Consider the following 20,940-nt stretch of genomic DNA (forward strand, 5'->3'; position numbering starts at 1 on the left):
TCGGGTACGAGAGGCATCAAGCCCTCATGCTACCCTATCGGGTACGAGAGGCATCAAGCCCTCATGCTACCCCATCGGGTACCAGAGGCATCAAGCCCTCATGCTACCCCATCGGGTACGAGAGGCATCAAGCCCTCATGCTACCCCATCGAGTACTAGAGGCATCAAGTCCTCATTCTACCCTTCCGTGTATCAGAGGCTCAAGTCCTCAATCTACGCTTCCGGGTATCAGAGGCCCAAGTCCTAAGTCCTCATTCTACCCTTCCGGGTATCAGAGGCCCAAGTCCTCAATCTACCCTTCCGGGTATCAGAGGCCCAAGTCCTCATTCTACCCTTCCGGGTATTAGAGGCCCAAGTCCTCATCCTACCCTTCCGGGTATCAGAGGCCCAAGTCCTCAATCTACCCTTCCGGGTATCAGAGGCCCAAGTCCTCATTCTACCCTTCCGGGTATCAGAGGCCCAAGTCCTCATCCTACCCTTCCGGGTATCAGAGGCCCAAGTCCTCATTCTACCCTTCCGGGTATCAGAGGCCCAAGTCCTCATGCTACCCTTCCGGGTATCAGAGGCCCAAGTCCTCATGCTACCCTTCCGGGTATCAGAGGCTCAAGTCCTCATTCTACCCTTCCGGGTATCAGAGGCCCAAGTCCTCATCCTACCCTTCCGGGTATCAGAGGCCCAAGTCCTCAGTCCTCATCCTACCCTTCCGGGTATCAGAGGCCCAAGTCCTCATTCTACCCTTCCGGGTATCAGAGGCTCAAGTCCTCATTCTACCCTTCCGGGTATCAGAGGCCCAAGTCCTCATTCTACCCTTCCGGCTATCAGAGGCTCAAGTCCTCAATCTACCCTTCCGGGTATCAGAGGCCCAAGTCCTCATTCTACCCTTCCAGCTATTAGAGGCTCAAGTCCTCAATCTACCCTTCCGGGTATCAGAGGCCCAAGTCCTCATTCTACCATTCCGAGTATCAGAGGCTCGAGTCCTCATTTACCCTTCCGGGTATCATAGACCCAAATCCTCATTCTACCCTATCGGGTACCATAGGCTCAAGCCCTCAGAAAACCCCACTTGGTACCGGAGGCGGGGTAAGCGAAGGTCCAATCCTTTGCTTTTTGAATCATCTCACCTCCCGAGCGTTCTGTACACTTGGGGGACTTATTCATACCACTTATCACAAGTGGAGGTAGTTCCCGACCGGGACTATCATTGAGCTTCACGCTCATACTTTTCGTGCTTCGGTCTATTAATGGAAATATTGAAATTTTTCCCCTATTGTTGGTCGCAACAATTAAATTTCTTTTACATCCCATTAATAAAACCATAGGACAAAACTCTCACAACCTATCATCCGCTCAACATGAGCGAGCTCAACTCTTACATTCCCGTTACACATGAGCCAAACAATCGGGTTATGGCTTATACGTTCGGGTTAAGTAAGTTAGAGATCCTTCCTCTAACCTATACTTGGGGGACTATCATGGTCACGCCATAGTCTCGCTAGTATTGTCAATATATACTACAATGCCGGAACTCTTTGCTCAACCTCACCGGTATCGTCGAACATAACTCAAGTCCTAAACTTCGACTGTACTAACTACGTGACTTGGGGGACTCGGCGAGTAATAACACTCCCGATCCTAACACATATGTATCACGTGCATACAACATATACATATCATTATGTACACGTCATCGCGTTCATCACACATCTTTGCATCATATGCACTTTGTATGCTATCACAATCACATACATTTTTGACTTATACGTCGTATGTCAACATTACATAATACGTGCATACACACAAGGTGTAACATACATCTCATATAAACATTCATGCACCTCGATGCATTTGACTCAAATGTCACTTAGATTGCCCTAGCGCAATCAATATGTATTTTGTACACTCTTATCTTATTTGCAGGTACTAGCGTGATGAGGGCCTCGTGGCACCAACCTACCCGTAGAGTCCCTTCTTACTTACGGAGTTGGGGGACTAGTATGGGTATAGCGTTCAACGAGGTCATCACTCATACTTGGTGGCATCACATTTAAACTCCCCAACCAAGTAGCGCCTCTTACTCGGGGACTTGGGGGACTTGTACATACCATCTATATTACATACCGCCAAGCATAATCAACGACCTCATAGGTGGGCCCCACGACATGGCTAGCCCCTCCTATGGCATGCATCCGGTAGGCCGACACCCGAGCTACGTTGTCATGGTGGAGGTCGGTCGGTACCTTGCTAGGAGGCCACCCTCCCATGCTCTCCAAGAGGCTTCAAGAGAAGCAATATGTACATTGTATCCCACATCGGAAATATAGAATAGATGGAGACTTCCCTTAGCTATAAAGGGAAGTCCTCCCCTTCTTAGAAGGGATGGATCCATGATCCCCTCACTTGTATCACTATCAAAGGCTACTTGGCCTCACTACATGGTAAAATATCTAAGTGGACGTAGCCTTGCCTCAAGGGCAAGGTGAACCACTATACATGCTTGTGTCCCTCTCTCTCTCTCCCTCTCATGATCCACACTTAGTCTCGTTCCGTATTCTTCAGTAGAAACAAGAGCTCTAGGCCTTTAGTTCATGTTTTGGTAGCCCTACTAAGGTACTAACTCATGAATTAGAGAGTTCATATTTGTCCTAACCGAAAATGTGAATACCCTTAAGGAAATTCGGCTTAGTGGCCTTGACCGGCATTAAGTACGGGATTTGGTTCTCATGAAAATATGTTTGGTTGCTTGAAATGTGTTCGTTGCATTGAAATTGCTAGAGAGTGATCCCTAGTACCCAAAAATCTATCTCTCTTTTATTTTTCGTCATTTTTAATTGTTGTTGTTAATTTAGTTTTCGACTTAGTCTTTTAGAAAATTACAATCACAATTTTGAATCATAATTTCTACCTCATTGTAAATAGCCATCACTAGGCTCTTAGTTTTGATTAGGCTTTGGTGCAAACCAAAGCCGAGCATTGCTAAGGCTTGGTGCCTTAGAATAGTATTTTTATTTATTTTCTTTTTTTCTTTTTCTTTTGTTTGCTTAGTGACTTTAGTTCCGACTACCCAAGGATTGTGGGTTAGCCACTAATCCCCGTGGTACGATAAACTTTGGGCTCAATATTTCCTTATCTTGACAACGATACGTACGCTTGCGTAAATGTACATCCAAGTCAACTGCATTCTTTATTTTTTTTCCTTATCTATTTTCATTTTCCAATTTCACTACATACTCATTAAAGCATTTATATATACATAAAACGATGTATTATGAAGCTTTGCATCTCCAAAAGGAACAAAACCCTAAGGCACAGCCGTTTCTTTGTGCGCTGCCACCAAAACCCGCCGCACCAGGCCGGTAATCAAAGTTTTTCAGAGATGTTGCAAGGAAACATCTTACTCTGGAATTGCAGAGGAATAGTTAATGCTGAAACTCAGCGTGCCCTAGTTGATATCGTAATGGCTAAGAAACCAACGTTGATTTTTTTATCAGAAACCCTCGCACAGAAGGCTACGATTGAATCAATCACACGTCGTCTGGGCTTCAAGGATTGCTTCTGCGTCCCACAGGAGGAGAATTTGCAAGGCCTCGCCATTTTATGGACTGATGAAACCCACGTAAGTGTTAGAAGTCATTCCCCACACCATATTGATACGGAGGTGGGTTTGCCAGGTACTGAATTATGGCGTTTCATGAGCATCTACGGGGTAGCTGCACGAGGTGGAAGGGATCAGACTTGGCAGTTGATTGAGACCCTCGCAGCGCAAACCTGCTTACTGCCATGGTTGATGGCGGGGGACTTTAATGAGGTGTTAGTGCGAAAGGACAAATCAGGGGGGGCCTCTTAGAGCCCTTGCAGCGATGACCGAATTTCGAAGAACAATGACTGGGTGTGGTTTCAGTGACATGGGGTTCGTTGGAAGTCGTTTTACGTGGTCAAATAGGTATACGAAGGAGTGACTTGATAGGGGTTTTCAAACTGTCCAATGGCGGAATCGCTTCCCATACAGCAAGGTGATAACCCTTAATCCATCGGAGTCTGATCACTGTCCATTGCTCATTGAGGCAAACACTGCACCGCGAGTCCGACAAAGTTTCAATAAACCATTCTGGTTTGAAGAAGCATGGTTTGGCAAGGAAGACTGTTTGAACATATAAAACAAGGCTGGGCCATGCCTACGACTGGGAATGGTTTACAACAGCTTGGTAGTAAGATGAGGGAGTTAGGGCTTCAACTAAGTGCATGGCATCGAACTGAGTTTAACAAACAACAAACTGAGATGAAGGTGATTCAGGAAAAACTTAGGGACTTAATGAGGCAGCCCCATTCAGTTCGGGCCTATGAGGAGCAAAAACTCTTGCACGTTCAGTATAGCCAACTACTGTCCTCTCAGGAGAAATATTGGAAGCAACGGTCCCGGGCTTTGTGGTTGAAAGAGGGCGACAGGAATACTGCCTATTTTCACCGGAAAGCAAGTAATCGACGGAGTAGAGATATGATCAGAGGATTGCTTGATGAGAACGATGTTTGGCAGGTGGAACCGCAGGAAATCAAACGCCTTCTTTCGTCGTATTGTCAAGGAATTTTTTCAGCTGACCAGGTCAATGTGGAATCTTTAGAAACTGTGGTAGCTGCTGTGCCACGCAAAGTAACAGATGAGATGAACCATGCTCTGTTGGCTTCATACACTAATGAGGAGATCAAAAAAGCAATATTCCAAATGCACCCGTCGAAAAGTCCTGGGCCGGATGGTATGTCGCCTTTTTTCTATCAAAAATATTGGGATATTGTTAATCATGATGTATGTTTGGCAGTGAGACATTTTCTTACACATGGTGAAATGTGGCCGGAATAGAATTATACGTACCTGTGCTTGATACCAAAGATAAAAGATCCCAAGGAAGCTATACATTTTCTTCCAATAGCCCTTTGTAATGTCATATGTCGTATTGGTTCGAAAGTCTTGGCAAATAGGCTGAAATTGTGGCTTCCTGATATTGTGTCACCACTCCAAAGTGCTTATGTTCCGGGCAGATTAATCTCGGATAATACCTTAGTGGCAAACGAGGCAGCACACTTCATGCATAAGTTATAGAATCAGGAGGAGGGTTTCTTCTCCCTCAAGCTTGACATTTCCGAGGCTTATGATAGACTTGATTGGGCGTTTATTTTCGCCATTTTAACAAAGCTGGGTTTTGCAGCTCAATGGATTGATGTTATCATGCAATGCATTACCTCTGTGACTTATTCTATTCTCGTACAAGGGGAGCCCTCAGCTAAGATCACTCCTACACTTGGTAACCGACAAGGTGATCCATTATCACCATATTTGTTTATTCTTTGCAGTGAAGGATTGTCAGCGTTAATTTCACAGGTCGTGCAACAACATACTATTCAGGGATTAACTATGTGCCCTTAAGCCCCCACTTTGCATCACCTCTTCTTTGCAGATGATAGTATTCTCTTTGGCTCTGCCACAGAGGATGAATGTGTAAGGTACAGATTGATTCTTGATACTTATGAGCAGGCCTCAGGACAACAAGTTAATTTCCGGAAGAGTAGTGTTGTTTTCAGTAATAATGTGCAGGAGGCTCGACAACATCATTTGGCAACTATTTTGGGGGTGAATTGTGTCAAGGAACATGATAAGTATCTTGGGCTGCCTATAAGGGTGGGCAGGTCAAAAACTGACATCTTTGCATACATTAAAGAAAGGTTGACAAAAAAGTTGGTTAACTGGAAGGCGAAGATCCTAAGCTCGGCGGGAAAAGAAATTCTTATCAAAGCAGTGGCTCAAACCATGCCATTGTATGCCATGAACTGCTATTTGCTGCCAAAAACCTTGTGTGATGACATTCATCAACTATGTGCATCTTTCTTTTGGGGAGACACTGATGACAAGAAAAAGATTCATCGGAGGAGTTGGGAGAAACTGTGCCTAACCAAACTCGAAGGTGGAATGGGTTTTAAAAACATATTTGCTTATAATTTAGCAATGCTTGGAAAACAAGGGTGGAGAATACTATCCAATCCTCAGTCGTTGATAGCTCGGTTATACAAGGCCAAATATTTTCCTACTTGCTCTTTCTGGGAGGCAGAAGTTGGGGAATCTCCATCTTTCTCTTGGAGAAGTATTTTAAGTGCCAGACCACTACTTAAAGCTGGGGTACAGTGGTGTATTGGAGATGAGACCCAAGTCAGCATTTGGAATGATAGGTGGGTACCAGAGTGCCCGCAGTATTTGATCCAAAAACCTCAGGATTGTGTTTTTGAGCTTGTGACGTCGGACTTAATTGATGAAAATGCAAGGCAATGGATTCCATAGGCAGTTCACACCATCTTTCCACTTGACATTGCTCAGAAGGTACTTAGCCTTCCACTAAGTAGTCGAAATAGAAGGGATAAACTGTGCTGGAGTCCAGAGAAAAAGGGTGTTTACTCGGTTAAAACGGCATACTGGATTGCCCGCACTAGGGTACTGGAGAAGGTGCTTGTTTCCACCTCACATGGTAATCCGTTTCGTGAGCTGTAGCGAAGACTTTGGCAAGCTAAAGTACCAGGGAAAGTGAAAATTTGTGTGTGGAGAGCATGCTCCAATTTACTTCCTACAAGGGCTAAACTAACCTCAAAGGGATATGAGGGTGATCTTCGATGTCTCCTATGTTCTCATCCTTATGAGGACACATCTCATCTCTTTTGTGAGTGCCCTATTGCTGGTGATTTATTCACATGCAGCACCTCCTTTTAACTTTGGAAGGAACCTAATACCTCAGGTGGAGTTCAAAGCATGGATGCTGGAAAAGGCATTGCATCTAAGAAAGGAACTGTTCGCGAAGCTCTTGATGGTTCTCTGGGCCTTATGGAAAAACATAAATAATATGTTGTGGAATGGGACAAAGCAAACAGCTGATGCTTTGGTTCTTAGCTCGTTGGCATGGTTGGAGGATTATACCAAGGCACAACAAGTAGAGAGATCTTCCCACTCAGCACCGAGGAAAACCTGGAAACCGGCTGCGTTGGGAATTTGGAAGTTAAATGTGGATGGGAGTTTTATTCCTAACACAACTCTCGGTGGTGTAGGGGGTGTCTTAAGGGATGGGGCTGGTCAGTTTCGCGTTGCCTTTTCCAAGCCAACACCGAATGTGGCCTCGGCCAGGCAAGTTGAGCTCCGAGATGTAGAGGAAGGTTTGAACTTGGTGAACACCTTACAGTTGAGCACAGTAGTGATCGAAACTGATTGCATGGATGTGATCTCGTGCATTGGTGATATGCAGTCTACGTATGTGCATGAAGCAGGCCTAATTGATAATATACGTTAAGTTCTTCATCAGCGCCCAAATTTTGTTTTGCAACACACACCAAGAGCATGTAATCGAGTAGCTGATAGGTTAGCTAACTCGGCCTACGACGATGGTACTTCCCATGTTTGGCTAGCGCAACCTCCAGACCTTATTCTGGAGCTGCTAACATATGAATGTAAATCATTGGGTTAACTCCCATATTGAATGCATTATTCATTGGTTCAAAAAAAAATAATTTAAAGCATTTATATATATTTAATAAGAATTAAAACTATAATCAAGATCATGTGACATTTTTTTTTTAGAGAATTTTCAACTTATTGCATTGATCAGCAAAATTACACATAATGACCCATCCCTGTGGGACTGTCAAAAGAGTCACTACCTAAGTAATTCAACCTTTTTAAAGATCATGAAACTCAGCCAAAATCTACCCTAAAATGTCCTGGAAAATCAAAAGGCCAAGACATTCCGAGTATTTTTGGCGACAAATCTCATATAGAACCTACGAATTCATTCCCCATAAGAGAATAAATTCTTACATAAAAATAATTAAAAGTAAAAAAATTCAGCCAAGCAGCCCAACTGTCCCATATACCAATCAGAAGCCCAAAAGAATGGGAAACCCTAGCACTAGGCCCAGAAGGGTTCCAAGCCCAACTGGACCTGCTAAGGCCACCCAAACTCATGGGCACCCAAATCAAGTACGGTAGCACACCAGACCGCCTCCAGTCGACGACGCCGGACGGGGCGGTCATCCACCACTGGTCGTCGCCTCTCCCAGCAACAGCCAACCCCGCTCCAGCACGGATCAGCGCTGCATCTGTTAGCCCGGCCGCGCAAGCCTCCTTGTACGGCGACCAGTCATCAGCCACCGTCACCGCCCAGCCGCCTGGCACAAAACGAAATCCCGAGGAGGCAGACCTCCCCCCGGTACTCTACTCCGCAACCCGACGAGCCAAACCTTCCCAAACATCCCGGGTCAAGAAAGACCCGAAACCATTGCCGCTGCCGTGAAAAGCCACCCGAGACAGAAGCTCTTCATTGCCCCCAATTTTGAGAATCCGACGACGGGGAACCCCACCATCCTCAATCCCCCAGCGACTAGACGAGAAGGAAACCCCATCTCCTCTAACCCAATTTGCAGAACCGCCACCAGGAGGCCACGGCCTCCACCTACCTCTCAGAGAGAGTAACCTAGACATCTTATAGATCATGTGACATAACAATTCTTATCATCATATATGTTGAACGCATATTAGTGAGGAAGAAGAAAAGAAATCCTAGTATGACCTAAATATCAGTCTATCCATTATATTTGCACCCAAAAAAAAAAGAGCTACAATTAAAAATAAAACTAAAAAATATTAAATAATTAACCATGAGGTACAAAAAATAGAGAACATAAATAAACATTAAGAAAAATTATTACTCTTCATTATTTTTTTCCACGTCTACAAGAGAAAAAAAAGTATAAACAAAAAATTCATTCTTTTTATTTCAAATTAATTTTTGAAGCCCAAACCTTGTGTTTGATTTTTTTTTTATTGGATAAGAGATTTATATAATCCGATTAAGAAATGAATATGTAATTAATAGTTTGTTTGCAAATTATATGAGTGAGGTTATTTCAGGAACTTGAGTAAGGTTTAGTGAGTAAATTTAATTAGTATTTCAAAATTTGATAGGAGGTGTAAAAAGTATTTTAATTACTAAAGAGGGGAATCATAGGAACTTTAAGAGAAAAATTGGATCCCTCCACCCTAAGGAATTAGTTTCCCTTTAATCTCAATATTAATTACACACAATCAGCATTTCATACACCATTTTCAGGAATAAATTATTCATATTGATAATTGTAAATACAATTTTTCCCTCACTTATTATTCTTATATTATTACTTTCCCATTGTAACCAAATAATGTACGATCTTAATTTCCCTTCTCCGTGGAAACAGTCACGAATTCAATCCACGAACCTAATTAACGAGACAGCTAGATATCATACCAAAAATGAAAAACCATAAAGGCTACTAACAATTTGAGAAGATTGATGATTTAGAAGAAAAATCCAGAAGGAGATCATAGAACAGAGAAAATATTGAGAGAGAGAGAGAGAGCGAGGCCGCCGGGAGGTGGGGACTTTCTTTTTTATTAACAGAATAACAGATCAAAAACAAATTATAACACAATACCGCTACAACAATCACAACCAAACGCGTCAAAGCTCTAAGACAACGGTTCAGAAGCCTTAGCCATTAAACAAAAACTTCCCAAAATACATTAACAAAGGTATCATAAATAGATTCTTTCGAAAAAGAAAAGATATCTTGCACCAATTTGGAATGACAATATGACATTATTATACTACAAAAGTCTAGTACTCTAGATTCTAGAGCATCCAAATACAATGAGGGTGCTACTGCTCATTATTCTATCATTCCTTTGTTTTTTAGTATCATGTACAACTTCAGATCCAATTCTCAACGATTTTCTCCGCTGCCTTACAAATCATTCACGGTACTCCACCTACCCAATCTCTGAAGCCATTATCACCTACCAAAACACCTCTTTTCAATCTGCTCTCTTGGCATACATTAGGAACCGCAGATATTCCACACCCACAACACCAAAACCTTTGGTGATTGTAGCAGCCAAGCATGAATCCCATGTTCAATCGACTGTCATTTGTGCACAACAACATGGATTTCAAATAAGAACCCGAAGCGGTGGCCATGATTTTGAGGGTCTATCGTACGTGTCAAGTGCCACCCCCTTTGTCATGCTTGACATGTCTAATCTTAGATCCATCGATATTAATGTCACGGACGAGAGTGCTTGGGTCGAATCTGGGGCTACTCTTGGTGAACTTTATTTCAATATTGGAAACAAAAGCAATATTCATGGGTTTCCTGCTGGAGTTTGCCCTACTGTTGGTATTGGTGGCCATCTTAGTGGTGGTGGTTATGGCCCTTTGATGAGAAAATATGGACTTACAGTGGATAACATTGTAGATGCTAAGCTAGTGAATGTGAACGGTACAATTCTTGATAGAAAATCCATGGGAGAAGACCTTTTCTGGGCCATTAGAGGAGGTGGTGGAGCAAGCTTTGGAGTCGTTGTTTCTTGGAAGATCACATTGGTTCCAGTTCCAACCAAAGTGACTGTATTCAATGTTTTAAGGACCTTGGAACACGGCGCTATAGATATCGTTTACCGGTGGCAATACGTAGCGCCTAAACTGCCTAAAGAAATCTTCATTAGGGCAATGCTTCAAGTGAAGAAAAATAGTACTTCAGGTAAGTTGGCTGTGGAAGTGTCATTCATCTGTCATTATTTGGGAGATAATGAGAAACTTCTTTCATTGATGAATCGGAATTTTCCTGAATTGGGTTTGCAGCAAAATGATTGCTTTGAAATGAGTTGGGTAGAATCCACTGTGTTCTGGGGTAACCACCCAATTGGAACTCCCATAGCTGTTCTGCTTGATAGGCCGATTGGGCCACCAGATTTCTTCAAGAGCAAGTCAGACTATGTGAAAGAACCGATTCCGAAACATGGAATAGAATCCATATTGGACTTGATGCTAAAGACGGGTCTAGATAAACTGTACATGGAATGGAACCCTTATGGTGGAAGAATGAGTGAGATTTCAGAGTCGGAAACTCCATTCCCTCACAGGGCTGGAAACCTGTTTTTGATTCAGTATTTGGGATATTGGAAAGAAGACAAGGCTGAGACAGCCCACAGCTACCTAGACTTGATTAGCAAAATGTATCAAGAAATGACTCCATTTGTGTCCAAGACCCCAAGAGAGGCCTTCCTAAACTATAGGGATCTTGACCTTGGGGCCAGTAAGGGTAATCAGACTAAAGTTGAAACTGCAAGAGTTTATGGAAGCATGTATTTTAAAGAAAACTTTGATAGACTGGTACGTGTGAAAACTGCGGTTGATCCTCAGAATTTTTTCAAGAATGAACAGAGCATCCCACCACTGTAGAGGCGATAATAAACGACCCTAGCTCTTTGAATCCATTGTTGATTTGCGGTAAGCACATAAGTAGTGTGAAGAGGGATTTGCTACATTCCCGAATTATGTAATCTTTCACTTTATATATGGAATAAAAGTTATTTTTCTCAAAAAAAAGAAGAAGAGAGAGATAGGGATTTGAGGGGGACTTTGTTATGAAATGAAGTAGAATAACTTTATTATTTTTACTATTAGTTGACGATCTACGATTTGGGTATTAATTTATTTCTTCTTCTTTTTTTATGTGCAAATTGTTGCAATGGATTTTGCCCGCTAATTTGTTGGCAAACAATGTATCCTATGTTAAAGTAAAATGAAGTTTTTCGACTCTAATGTTACTTTTGCCACGTTGTAGTAATATTAATTCATTTGTATTTATTATTAGACTAGCGCAAAAACCCTAAGCGCCGCCCTTGTGGTTGTGACGCCGCTAAGGCCCTGTCCCTTCGTTCAGGCCACCATGCTGCAAGGCAACATTCTTGTTTGGAACTGTAGAGGTATCGTCAACCTTGAAACACAACGTGCTTTGATCGATTTGGTCCACGCCAAGAGGCCGTATCTCATCTTCTTGGCTGAAACCCTAGCTACACCCAAACTCATCAATTCTTTGACATCTCGCCTTGGTTTTGTGGATAATATTTGCGTCCCAAAAGGGCCAGAATCGCAGGGGGTGGCTCTGCTATGGAGTTTGGAGCTTCATGTTGACCTTCGCACAAAATCTCCACATCATATTGACGCTGAGGTCAGGGAGGCTGGAACTAATGATGTGTGGAGATTTACTGGGCTATATGGCTTTGCTGCACGAGAGGATAGACATCGAACATGGTCCTTGATCGAAACCCTAGCTGCAGAAGTGTGCTCCTTCCCATGGTTGATGGCTGGGGACTTCAATGAGCTCATGACCATGGCTGATAAATCAGGTGGTCCTCCTAGAGCACTTGCTGCAATGGCGCACTTCCGTCATACTATGGAAGCTGCAGGGCTGGTGGATATGGGGTTCTATGGCTGTAGGTTTACTTGGTTTAATAAATTTACCAAGGAAAGGCTGGATCGGTGTTTTCAATATGGGTCATGGAAAAATCTCTTTCCCTTGAGTAGAACGCTCATATTACCCCCTTCTGATTCAGATCATAACCCTTTGTTGGTTGAGGTGCGAGCTATGCGTGAGTCACATCGCAAGCGAGGCAAGCGTTTTCGCTTTGAGGAGTTATGGCATGGGAATGAACAGTGTACCGAAATCATCAAAAGGCACTGGTCATCTCCATTAACCGGGAATATGCTACAGCAGATGGGAACCAAGATCCAAGTCATGGGTCAGACGCTAATGCAATGGCATCGCACTGAATTTCAAAGACACAGGATTGAGCTACGTGAAATTCAGGAGAAGCTGCATGATATTATGCGCCAACCTTATTCTCCTTGGCAGTATGAAGAGCAGAAAAGGTTGCATGTCCAACAAAGTCAACTGCTATCCCAGCAGGAGAAATATTGGAGACAAAGATCAAGGGCCATCTGGTTAAAAGATGGTGATCAGAATTCTGCTTACTTTCACCGTAAGGCATCTAACAGGAAAAGTAGAAATACCATACGTGGCCTGCAGAATGAGGAAGGGGTGTGGACAGATGATCCAAAAGAAATTCAACGTTTATTGCTTGACTTTTACAATATGACCTTTACTTCTGAAGGTATAGATGATGCTACAATCTCTGAGGTCTTTCGTGCCACTCCAATGAAAGTCACTTCCATTATGAATGATGATTTGAACTCACCATACTCGGACGAGGAAATAAAAACGGCCTTGTTCCAAATGCATCCTTCTAAAAGCCCAGGACCCGATGGTATGTCTCCCTTCTTTTTTCAGAAATATTGGCACATTGTTGGCTTGGATGTATGTGTTGCTATTCGAAATTTCTTGGAAAAGGGTGAGATTTGGAAGGAGTCTAATTTTACTCACATCTGTCTCATTCCGAAGCTTAAGACACCTACTCTTGCCTCACAGTTTCGCTCTATAGCTTTGTGTAATGTAATTTACAGGATTAGTTCCAAAGTCATTGCTAATCGCCTGAAAAAATGGCTCCCTGATATCATCTCCCCACTTCAAAGTGCCTATGTACCTGGCTGATTAATTTCAGACAATACTCTGGTCGCTACTGAGGCTGCTCACTTCATGCACAAACTTAAGACACAGGAAGAAGGTTTTTTCTCTCTTAAACTAGACATCAGTAAAGCTTATGATCGGTTGGAATGGCCTTTTCTGCAAACCATGCTAGTAAAACTTGGTTTTTCATCCAGGTGGATTACTATGGTAATGAGCTGTGTCACCTCTGTCAGTTATGTTATTCATGTACAGGGAGAACCTTCTGCTCCTATATACCCCACTAGGGGCATCCGGCAGGGTGACCCTTTGTCACCATACCTATTCATCTTGTGTGCTGAAGGTTTATCTGCATTGATCTCACAAGCAGTTGATTCTGGTACTATTAGGGGTTTGAAAATATGTCCACAAGCTCCTATATTGCACCATCTATGCTTTGCAGATGATAGCATCTTATTTGGCGCTGCTACAGTTGATGAATGTCTAGCCTATAGAAACATTTTGAACACTTATGAAAGGGCTTCTGGACAGAAGGTAAATTTTCAAAAGAGTAGTGTGGTTTTTTCTCAAAATGTTCATGTTGACACTCAAGCTATACTTGCAACCATATTGGAAGTTGAATGTGTGGAAGAACATGATAGATACTTAGGCCTCCCAATGCGAGTAGGCAAATCAAAGACCCAAATTTTTCAGTACATAAAAGAGAAATTGTCCAAGAAGCTAGAGAATTGGAAAGCTAAGATTCTAAGCTGTGCAGGTAAAGAACTTCTTATAAAGGCGGTTGCTCAAACTATGCCGCTTTATGCTATGAATTGTTACTTATTGCCAAAGACGTTATGTGATGATATCCACAAGCTTTGTGCCTCTTTCTTTTGGGGTGACACGACTGGAAAAAAGAAAATTCTTTGGAGGAGTTGGGAGAGGCTTTGTCTCACAAAACCTGAAGGAGGTATGGGTTTTAAAAATATCTATGCATATAATCTTGCTATGTTGGCTAAACAAGGGTGGAGGCTAGTCACCAATCCTACTTCACTCATTGCTCGCCTATATAAAGCAAGGTAATTTCCACAGTGTGAATTTTGGCAAGCTGATCTTGGTGAAGCACCCTCCTTCTCTTGGCGAAGTATTGTTGCAGGCAGACCGGTGTTGAAAGCCGGCACTAGATGGCAAATTGGTGATGGTACGAAGGTGCATATTTGGCATGATCAGTGGATACCAAATTGCTCCCAATTTCTTATTTCAAGGCCTGCACTCTCTTCATTGGAATATGTTGCAGATCTTATTGATTCAAACACTAGGCAGTGGATACCGGATAGAGTACAGGCTGTCTTTCACCCCACAGTAGCCATTAAAGTTCTGAGTCTTCCGCTTAGCAACAGAATACGCCAGACAAACCCTACTGGTCCTTGGAATGTAGGGGTTGGTTCACGGTCAAGAGTGCCTACTGGGTGGCACGAGAACAGGTTCTAGCTAATGCTTTAGCGTCCTCCTCCAATGGTGATCCATATCGAGAGTTGTGGCGGAGACTTTGGAAAGCGAAAGTTCCGGGTAAAGTTCAAATATGTGTATGGAGAGCATGCTGTAATTTGTTACCTACAAGAGAGCGTCTAATGCTTAAAGGCTATGAGGGAGAGCTCAAGTGCCTTCTATGCAATCACCACCTGGAGGACACTGCCCACATCTTCTGTAAGTGCCCTACAGCCTTCACTCTATTATCTCAAGCTCAGATTCATCTTCAGAATTCTTTGCTTCCTCAAATCAACTTCAAAGATTGGATGTTGGAACAAGCTTTAAATCTCAAGATGGAGAATTTTGAGAAGCTATTGATGCTTCTATGGGGACTATGGACCACTCGTAATACAAAATTGTGGGAGGATACTGCTAGGAGTGTTGTGGACATCTCCCTTAGTTGTCAGACGTGGCTGCAGGAGTTCCAGCGATCGCGGGCGAGTGATGCAGCACCAAAGCAACCTGGTACACGTACTTGGCTACCTGCTAATGAATCCACTTTGAAACTGAATATTGATGGGGCATTTGTGACTCACCTAACAAAGGGTGGAGTAGGAGGTATTCTACGAAATTCTAAGGGTGAAGTTATTGCTGCATTTCAGAAGGTTGTTCAATATGTGAGCTCTGCTTTTCATGTGGAACTCCTTGCTATACAAGCTGGGTTGGAACTCATCAAGAGGCACAATTACCGGTCTGTGATTATTGAGACGGACTGTCAGGTAGCAGCGCAAGATATCTCTAGTGCTTCTCCAGTCCTCACAGAATATAGGACGTTGGTTGATGACATCCAAGCTTCCCTAACAACCTTACAGCAGGTACAAGTATGTTTTGCTCCCCGAACTTGTAACCGGGCAGCACATCGACTAGCTAGTATAGCTTTTGATTCTGATATTTGTAACACTTGGTTGAACTCCATTCCGGAGTGCATCCGAACCATTGTACAACAGGAGACCCCTCCTCCTTAATTCTATAAAGCTCAGTTCTGTTTTTGCCTTCAAAAAAAAATGTTGAAGTAAAATGACAATTGGAATTGGTCTACTCATTTCATTTCATAGCCCCTTTATATAGGGAGAGAATTATAACGGAAATATCAATTACAATGATGACATTAACTACTGATTGGTCTGTAATCCATGTTGATTGATGGTAATTGCTAATTGCTTGATTCCCTCTCCGTCAATCACTTTGACGAAGGCACATAATGTGTTTTTCCTTTAACATCCTATCATTTTTATAAAATGTTTTTACCGATGAACGTTGGTTGTTAAATGTGCTTGTAGCAATGCTAATGTCATCGGCGCACCTTTTGCATTGACGAAAATTGTCACCTAAAGACTCTCACAAAATAAAAAAGGATGTATTTCATGAGCAAAAATGTTGGTCGCTAAAACCCCAACTTTTCATCACTTCAATTTTAAAAGATTGATCAAATTTGTATTTTCATTACAATACGTACATGAACTCATCAACTTTTTTATCAATGATAAAAAGTGGTTCTATTCATACCTCCAAATATGCTATTTTGACCTCTCAATTTTTTTGAAAATTTTGAAATCCTCTTTTACCCCTTGATCAAAAATTACCCCTCCAAATTCGCTTAAAACTGCTTGCAAATCCTACATTGACCTAGACCTCACCTGTTTCAAAAGCATTAGTTCAAATAGTTCTGATCCTAATCCTCCAATGGAAGAATGTAAGGAACCAAAATCTTGTACTAGTTCCCTCGAAACAAAACCAAAAAAGAGAGGAAGGAAGAAGATGATTGAATTATTATAACACCAAAAAATAGAGGAAGGAAGAGGAAAACTAATGTAGTTACGCTTGATGAGGAATACCATAGCATTGAAATTAGCCCTAAGTTGAAAACGCAGGAGGAAGAACATCAAATCATTGATTTATCAACTTCTAATCCTAAGTATCCTACGAAAGATTGTAAGGAATCAAAACCTTGAACTAATTAATTCCCCCAGATCAAGTCAACAAAGAGTGGAAAAAAGAGGAAGATTGATTTAGTAATGCTGGAGGAGGAACAAGATCAAGAGTATTCAAATTAGTTCTAAGCATGAACCAGGAAAGATTCTAGAGTTATTGATCGGAACTTCATGCCTCAGAGAAAAGGAGGAGAGTAAGAAATGAAGAAGGGGGGTAAAGATGGAAGTTTGATGTCAAAATTTTTGAGAGGATGTTCAAATAGCAAATTTGGAGGTCTGAATAGACTCACCCATAGTAAAAATAGCGAAAGGAGTAAAAAATAGCCACAAACTAACACTCCATCAATAAGTGATATAAAGGGACAAACGGAAGTTTGTCCTTCTTTACACCATACCCGATAAATGTCACATGAATTTATTAATACTAATTGTAATTTCTTAACTGTTACACCAGAGAGAGGATATTGATTTTTGTTTTTTTTTTTGAATAAAAAGTTGATGACCAATTGATAATATTATAACAATTAGCCCATGAGTTCAACTCAGGACTTTCCACTTACAAAATAGCGCTAATAAGACTACACCAAATGATAATGGCTACCGAACCCTTGATCTAGCCTAATGCAAACCAAATTCCTCACATTTTCTCACCACTTAAGATCTTAATGCACTCCCAATGCAACAAAGAAAAATTATAACGGGGTCCCGGACCATGGTACACGTGGTGGTCTAGGTTGATGTCATTGATCTATATATATAACTTATCCTTATTTCTGATTGATTCTCTTAATTTAATTTTTTTTCACCCCCTTAAGGTCCCCATCAAATTTGAGTAATATGATTGGCCCAGACCACCACATGGCAATGCGACGTGGTATTCGGAGATCACAAGGAGTAATAAAATATGTTTAAACATACATTATTACTCATATTTGCCACCATTTCTAATTGTTTAAACATATATTGTTAAACATGGTGTTAGGGGTCATCATGGGCCGGCCCTACCCTAAATTTTAGGGCTTAGGGTCGGGCCTGGCCGGGCCTAGTCAAAGTCAAAAAAATTCAGGGCCGGGTAGGGTCTGGCCGGGGCTTAAATATGATAACCCTTACCCGCCCGAAAAGCCCGAGCCAGTAGGGCCAGCCTTCCAAATAGGGCCGAAATGGGCCTTAATTTGTTTAACAAAAACAAATATATTATTTTCCTTTTTATTTTTTATCTCAAAATGTGGCTCAATGGTTATATAGGTAATACAAGACTCATTGTTTTTTGTTGATCATATTTAATATATATATATATATATATATATATGGGAGAATTTTTCGAACAGTACCTGAACTAAAGGTCACTGTGAATTAACGTTCCTCACTTTACACTAAATACACTTTGGTACCTGGACTATAAATCCCGACTCACTTTTGGTACACACCGTTAATAACTCTGTTAGTTGGCATGCCACCTGCCATATTTTCAAGGGTAAAATTGTCTCTTCACTATCCACCTTTAGAAAATCAATTTTTTTTTAATAAAAAGAAAAAGAAAATTGGTGGTGCACAAATCTTCGAGACTGCATCAACAATCCACATTCTGCAATTCCTTCTTTGTAGAGAATCACCACCACCCAAACGTCAGGTGGAGCTTGAGAAACCTCACGCACAAAATCTGATCCTGAAATTGGAACCACCGATCCAAAACTTGCAACCTCAGCCGCTTCTCTCAATTCAAACAGCCTCTTCCTCCTGTATTCCTTGAGGAAGAGATCGTCGTCGAGATCGGGATCGTCTTCGAGATCTTCAAGGTCCTATTGGGTCTTGTCATCGGTCTAAGAATTGTCTTTAGGAAGAGAGGCTTCGTCGTCGGCCGGAGTGAAGGGAGGAGGCTTAAACGCTGGTTTCTTGGGCGGAAGATTGCCAAGCTTAGCCTGATTATCATTCCACTCGGTGGAGGCTCCGTCCAAGATATTCGAAAGATGTCTGTGTCCATAATCAATCAAGCTCTACAAGCCTCTTTTCTCTCCTTTTCTGTTTTGGGAGCCCAGATCGGAACTGTTATGAACTATGAAGCACAAGGTAGTAAGAACAGCTACCAAGATTGGATTTTTTTTTTCTTCAGTTTTTCATGTTGGGTGTATATTTTTTTGTTGGGTTTCTCTTAGTTTTTGTTGCTTAAATTTCTGGGTTTTGGAGTTCAGAGTGGTATGAAGTTGTTTGACATTTTGGGTCTGAATGGTTTTAGTTTAATCTTCGCATAATGTGAATTTTGTTTTTCTTACTGGGTTTTTAGTTTTGGAAGAGTGGTTTGTGTTTTGGTGAATGTGTTATGGTGTTTTGAATATATTGGAAGTGTATTATGTGATGGTTGGTGAGAAATATATCAAATCCACATTATGTATTTCTGGGTTCTTTGTTCAGCTCAAGTTATTTGGCTTGGTTATTTTATGGAGATTTGTTTTCCCGGTTGCTTGTGAGAGAGAGAGAGAGAGAGAGAGAGAGAGAGAGAGAGAGAGAGAGAGAGAGAGAATATACCAAACTACCCTTTGAAAAATGAAAAATAACATAAGGTTAACGGTGTTATTAACGGCATGTACCAAAAGTGGATCGGGATTTATAGTCCAGGTACCAAAGTGTATTTAGTGTAAAGTGATGAACGTTAATTCACAGTGACCTTTAGTTCAGGTACTGTTCGAAAAATTCTCCCTATATATATATATTGAAATTAACTTATAAGTTATAACATTTATAAATATTAGTTAAGATGGTTATATTCAATTAACTATCTCTCTAAATCTCCCAAAATTAATTGTTGTTTAACAAAGGAAACAAAAATTAAAGAAAATAAAGCTTAATTAGGAAATCAATTACAAAAAAGAGATAAGTTGTATGTTATAGACTAAAGAGAAACATATTTAAAAAATAGAAAAAATAGAAAATTATTAGGGTTTAATTGGGCGGGCTTGGCCCTAACGGGCTCAAACGGGTCGGGCCGTAGGGTAGGGTCGGGCTTCATTTGCATGACCCTTACCCTACCCTATTTGAGAAAGGGTAGGGCCGGCCCGCCCTAATGCAAGGGCCGGGTAGGGCTTCGGCCCTACCGGCGGGGCGGGCTTAGGGCCAAAGGGCTAAATGATGAGGCCTACATGGTGTGGTCTGGAATATGGCATTGCTATGTTTAATAATAAATTATTACTCAAATGTTTAATAATATGATTGGTTCTCTTAATTTGAATAAATCCATCAATGATTATCATTAATAAACTCAAGCCAGAACGGCCATTACATACCCATCCGCTACCATTCAAAGATAGACAAGAGGTTGTGGATGTACCACACGGTACATAGGTATAGACCATTCATTATACAATCAATGCTCACTTAATAAAGCCAGCCTATAAGCTAGAACTAGCAAATAGGCAAAAGTAAAACTATACTCATTAGCGCACATTAAGAACTAACAAGCATAGGTCCCTAGAAAAGTAGAAAATTATTAGGAAAAAAAAAAAACTAAACTAAATAAAAGACCCAATACTCCAAGACAGCTAAGCCCTAGGCCCAATAAGCAAGGCCCAGTTTCACTCCAAGTTTCACGTACAGCCTGCGAGTTGCACACCCATGGCCACCACGATTCACCGTAGCTTGCCGCTGCGACCCACTGCAGCTCTGCCACACCGATCCACTGCGCGCCTCCATTCTGTTCCAGGAAAACCACCGTCGTCATCAATCAAAGGACGAAAGAAACAACCTGCAAGTCAGGTAGATCCAAACCAAAACATAGGTGGGGAATCACCGCTTCCAAGCCGCTCTCGAGCAGTCGCGTGAGTCTGAACCCAGTCCGCCGCTGCCTCGCCATCCCTAAAACTATGCACCCAAAACAACATGCTTCAATTGAAACAAACTCGCAGCCTCCACTATCAAGATCCTAAAGCCCAGTCATCTCAGAGATCTTAAGACCATAGGCCATGCATCACCCATCCGGCAGCATCATGACGTCGGCTAGGCGATGCCGGAACGGCATCGGACGAGAACAGGATCGCAGAAGTTGGCCTTGCTAGGTGGCAGCGTCTTCCTTAGGTTTTCTCGAGAA

At 41.9% G+C, this 20,940-nt stretch overlaps 2 protein-coding genes across 2 annotated transcripts; both read left to right on the forward strand.

The window, feature by feature from the left end:
- The first annotated feature begins 4,168 nt into the window (after positions 1-4,168).
- On the forward strand, positions 4,169-6,322 carry LOC133731216 (uncharacterized). Its single transcript, XM_062158641.1, has 2 exons — positions 4,169-4,748; positions 5,478-6,322. The coding sequence occupies exons 1-2, from the start codon at positions 4,169-4,171 to the stop codon at positions 6,320-6,322; spliced, it is 1,425 nt and encodes a 474-aa protein (XP_062014625.1).
- Positions 6,323-9,707: 3,385 nt separating this feature from the next.
- On the forward strand, positions 9,708-11,297 carry LOC133728262 (berberine bridge enzyme-like 4). The gene has a single exon (XM_062155659.1). It carries the CDS (start codon positions 9,708-9,710, stop codon positions 11,295-11,297), a length of 1,590 nt encoding a protein of 529 aa, XP_062011643.1.
- The last annotated feature ends 9,643 nt before the right edge of the window (positions 11,298-20,940 follow it).

Source organism: Rosa rugosa, chromosome 2 (genome assembly GCF_958449725.1).
Source record: "Rosa rugosa chromosome 2, drRosRugo1.1, whole genome shotgun sequence".
NCBI classification, from domain to species: domain Eukaryota; kingdom Viridiplantae; phylum Streptophyta; class Magnoliopsida; order Rosales; family Rosaceae; genus Rosa; species Rosa rugosa.